Here is a 4,245-nt window from a genome sequence, read left to right as displayed (position 1 = left end):
TCATGAGGTCAGTGGGGAGTTGTCACGAGGTCAGTGGGGAGTTCAGAGACCCACGATCTCGTCACGAGATCAGTGGGGAGTTCCGAGACCTGCGATCTCGTTGAGAGGTCAGTGGGGAGTTCCGAGACCCGCGATCTCGTCGCAAGGTCAGTGGGGAGTTCAGAGACCCACGATCTTGTCTCGAGGTCAGTGGGGAGTTCAGAGACCCACGACCTTGGTTTCCTTGCTGTTTCTGTTTCTGTTACTAACGTGCTTGATGTTTTACAAAGCTTGTGTTTCAGACAAATAATATCCCCCGTTATTCCCTACAGTGTAATCAGCCCACCGTGTCTGTGTGAAATGACGCGTAGTATGAAGACGCCACGCCCTCAGTCTTACCCTACCCTGACCTTGACTCTGCACCGTTTCCAGCACGCCAGCCCCCGTCCCCCTCGTCCCCTGACTTGTTCTGTGTGTGCAGCCCAGCGCCAGGGCTGTCCTGTTTACCTATTGTGTTTTACAGGCTGAGACAGCGGCTAACAGGATATGTAAGGTTCTTGCTGTGAATCAAGAGAATGAGAGGCTGATGGAAGAATATGAGAGGCTAGCAAGTGAGGTAAAGGAACCCGGTGACCACACTCACCATCCACACCCACCCCGGGGGTGACAATGGATTGTCCGTGTTTTTTTCTTTTTTTTGCATTTTTCATTTCAGATAGGCTAAAAGTAGGAAAATATATTTGATCTCCCAGCTTGTTCATCTTGTAGGAATATAACTCAATCACTGGCACAAACGTAATCCTGATGGTCTTCCCAACCATCCCAAAGCAGAGAGTTCGCAGATTTTAAGATAGCAGAATGTGCTGTGATCCTAGCTGGGTGGATTGCTTGAGCTCATGGGTTCTAGACCAGCCTGAGCAAGAGCGAGACCTTGTCTCTAAAAATAGCTGGGTGTTGTGGCAGGCACCTGTAGTCCCAGCTACTTGAGAGGCTGAGGCAAGAGAATTATGTAAGCCCAAGAGTTTGAGGTTGCTGTGAGCCATGAAGCCACGGCACTCTACCGAGGGTGACAAAGTGAGACTGTCTCTAAATAAATAAATAAAATAAAATAGCAGGATGTGATTCTGTGCTAAGCTCTGCATCTGCAGTGTCAGATGGCCCTAGACAACATTGCATTACAGGCAGTCCCTTGGTTATGAACAAAATAGGTCCGTAGGTTTATTCTTAAGTTGAATTTGTACATAGTTGGAACAGGTACATTGTAACAGGTTTGTAAGTGTGAATCGAACATCAGTCAGACACTTGTAACTCAGGGATTTGCTGTCACGGCCCCTGTTTGTAAGTTGAGTTGTACATAAGCTGGTTGTTTGTAACGGGGGGACTGCCTGCACTGGTCTTTTTCCTGCTTCGTTGGCTGCTGACATCACATGGGATTCAATCCGTGTTCAGAAGCCGGGCTCCACACAGACACCAGCAGTCCCAGCGACTCGCCCATCTTGGTGCGAGGAGGTGGTGCGGCCCAGTCTGGGGAGGATAGAGCCCTCCCCCGCCCCAAGATACTTGAACTTGGGTTTCTGTAGTGCCGGATCTGCTCCTTTTTTGGTTCTCATTATAGCATAAATAGCAAATGAGCAGCTCTTCGCTACCTCGGCTTTTCCTACGAGCAGGAAAAACAGTGGTGGGATGAGTGCAGTCCACGGCCGCATCCTCTCCAGGTTGGACTCAAACGTGGTCGTACATTAAGACCAAATAATTTTTGTTCTGACTTTTAATTTAGCTGATCTTTAGTCTGTACTGGGAAAAATTATCAGGATAGTTGGAATAAATCTCCCCAGATAGTGGATTATATTAGTCCAATCTAATGATACTGAATTTTTTTTTTTTATTCTGCTGCTACAGAAAAATTTTATTCGGGGCCAAGTGAGGTGGCTCATGCCTGTAATCTTAGGATTACATTTAGGATTACACATCCTCACTTTGGGAGGATGACTTGAGGTCAAGACCAGCCTAGGCAACACAACAAAACCCTGTCTGTACAAAATAAATTTTAAAAATCAGCCAAGCATGGTAGTGCATACCTGTAATGCCAGCTACTTGGGAGGCTGAGATGGGAGCTCCCCTATGCCCAGGAGTGTGAGGCTGCCGTGAGTATGGTGATGCCACCCCTGCACTCCAGCCTGGATGACCAAAATCCCATCTCTTTAAAAACAAAAATTCAGTTTTCGGTGGCTTTATAAGCCTCAGGGTTGAGCATGACCAGGGATCTTTGGTAAGTCCAGCCTTCCTTTACTTACTTGGTCCTTCATTTCTCCAGCAACCTTTAGATTATAGATATATCACCATTGTAATTATTTTTTCCTTTAATCTGCTGTCATTTTCCAGGTGATTAGTAGACAGAAGTGTAAATGTTGACATTTTCAGCAGGTCATTTCTAAGACCTGGTAGGCGTTCAAGAGAAGGAGTAGTAGTTTGTCCTTAGGAATTCACTGCCATTTTCACTTATATGATGCAGGTTTACTTAAAAGCTAGATGTGAAAATATACTTTGGTGTTGAGTGAGTGCCAGGCTTGCATTTGTATGGTAAATACATTCACTAGATCCAAGCTTATTTTTTAAAAATGCATCGTAAGTTGAACCCAATTTGCTGAATTTATTATACTACATTTCTACCATGTTAGGTTTTTTGTTTCCTTCTTTTTTTCTTTCTTTTAATTTGAAAACTCATCCAGCATTTGTCTGCTAATGTCTGGTCTGAGTATCTTGTAAATGTCACATTTTTGTAAAACACCGCGTCGTGTGCTGACTTTAAGTTTTTGACCTGTGTATGCTATCTCTGGGGGGATCCCTCGCAGCCAGGGTGGACACGAAGGTTTCATTTGTGCCACCGTGCTCAGAGTTGCCATCCCCCTCCTTTGAGTTGGGGTATTGCAACCACATTTCAGTAATTTTAGGAATATTAAGCTAATCCACTCCAAGTTATCATACGCCTCTATTTTTTAACTGGGAACGTTTGCCGATGTTTTCAGCAGTGTGTTTCATGTTTTGGGAGCAGCTTTTGGAATGGATCCGTCGCACAATCCCCTGGCTAGAGAACCGGACTCCTGAGAAGACCATGCAGGCCATGCAGAAGAAGCTGGAGGACTTCCGGGATTACCGCCGGAAGCACAAGCCCCCCAAGGTGCAGGAGAAATGCCAGCTGGAGATCAACTTCAACACGCTGCAGACCAAGCTGCGGATCAGCAACCGGCCCGCCTTCATGCCCTCGGAGGGCAAGATGGTGTCGGTGAGTAGCAGAGGCAAGCCCTCTTTTCTACCTAAAGCTGCTTGATCTGGGCCAGAAGGAGGCGTGGACATCTGGTAGCTTTTCAGTTGTGTGAGTATCATTTTGGCCCCGTAACTGCTTCATGCTAGATACTTTTCTCCCTCCCATTGTGTGGTCCTTGACTCCACCACCATTGGTGTGTGGCGTCTTGCGAAGAGCAGGCTGAGTGACTGGCCCTCCTCCTCTCATGACCTTGAGTGACTGGCCCTCCTCCTCTCATGACCTTGAGTGACTGGCCCTCCTCCTCTTTTCCCTTCCCCGTGACCTTGAGTGACTGGCCCTCCTCCTCTTTTCCCTTCCCCGTGACCTTGAGTGACTGGCCCTCTTCCTCTTTTCCTTGACCCATCCTCCCCCACCAGATCTCCCAGAAATCATGCAGGTCTCTTCCCTGCTGTTGAAACCTGCCCAGTTCGCCTCCACCAGGTCTGAATCCTCCATTTTTCTCCCACTTTCTGCGTTGTGTCTTTCTCCTTTCCTGCTGAATCATTCTCATTGGGAAGCAAAAGTGCTCTTCTGTTTTCCCAAACAAAAATGACGACCTACGACTCCACATTCCCCAATAGCTGCCATGCTGGTTCTCGGCCCCTCTTTGCAGCGAAACATCTTGAAACAGTTCTTGGTGTTAGTGGTTCCCTCGTCCTCACTCCTCACTTCCTTTACCCTCCAACCTGCAGTGACCCGGCCCGTGTGCCCACTCCAACTGCTGCTGTTCTGGGCACAGTTGATGGCTCCGTGCTGGCGATTCAGTCCTCACTTTTAGTTTTATGTTCTCAGTAGCTTTGGCCTAAGAGCCCACTGCCTTCTTTGTGAGGCTCGTCCTGCTTTGGCCTCCAGTTTTCTTCCTTCATCACCAGGGAGGCCTTCTCCACCTCTGCCCAAGGCCGGGCCTTCTCTGTCCATATGTGGATGTTGCACACTCCCTAGTCTTGGTGCTGGGCCTTCTC

At 47.8% G+C, this 4,245-nt stretch overlaps 1 protein-coding gene across 2 annotated transcripts in view; it reads left to right on the top strand.

The window, feature by feature from the left end:
- ACTN2 (actinin alpha 2) overlaps positions 1–4,245 on the top strand; it is a 78,419-nt gene that overhangs the window by 47,106 nt on the left and 27,068 nt on the right. For both annotated transcript variants that reach the window (XM_012813834.1, XM_012813835.1), the window contains exons 10-11: positions 503–595; positions 3,032–3,262. In XM_012813834.1, the coding sequence (XP_012669288.1) occupies positions 503–595; positions 3,032–3,262 (324 nt within the window). The remainder of the gene's footprint in view (positions 1–502; positions 596–3,031; positions 3,263–4,245) is intronic.

Source organism: Otolemur garnettii, unplaced genomic scaffold (genome assembly GCF_000181295.1).
Source record: "Otolemur garnettii isolate 467f Iridium unplaced genomic scaffold, OtoGar3 scaffold00312, whole genome shotgun sequence".
Lineage (NCBI taxonomy): Eukaryota > Metazoa > Chordata > Mammalia > Primates > Galagidae > Otolemur > Otolemur garnettii.
This window is presented reverse-complemented; position numbering and strand designations above follow the sequence as displayed.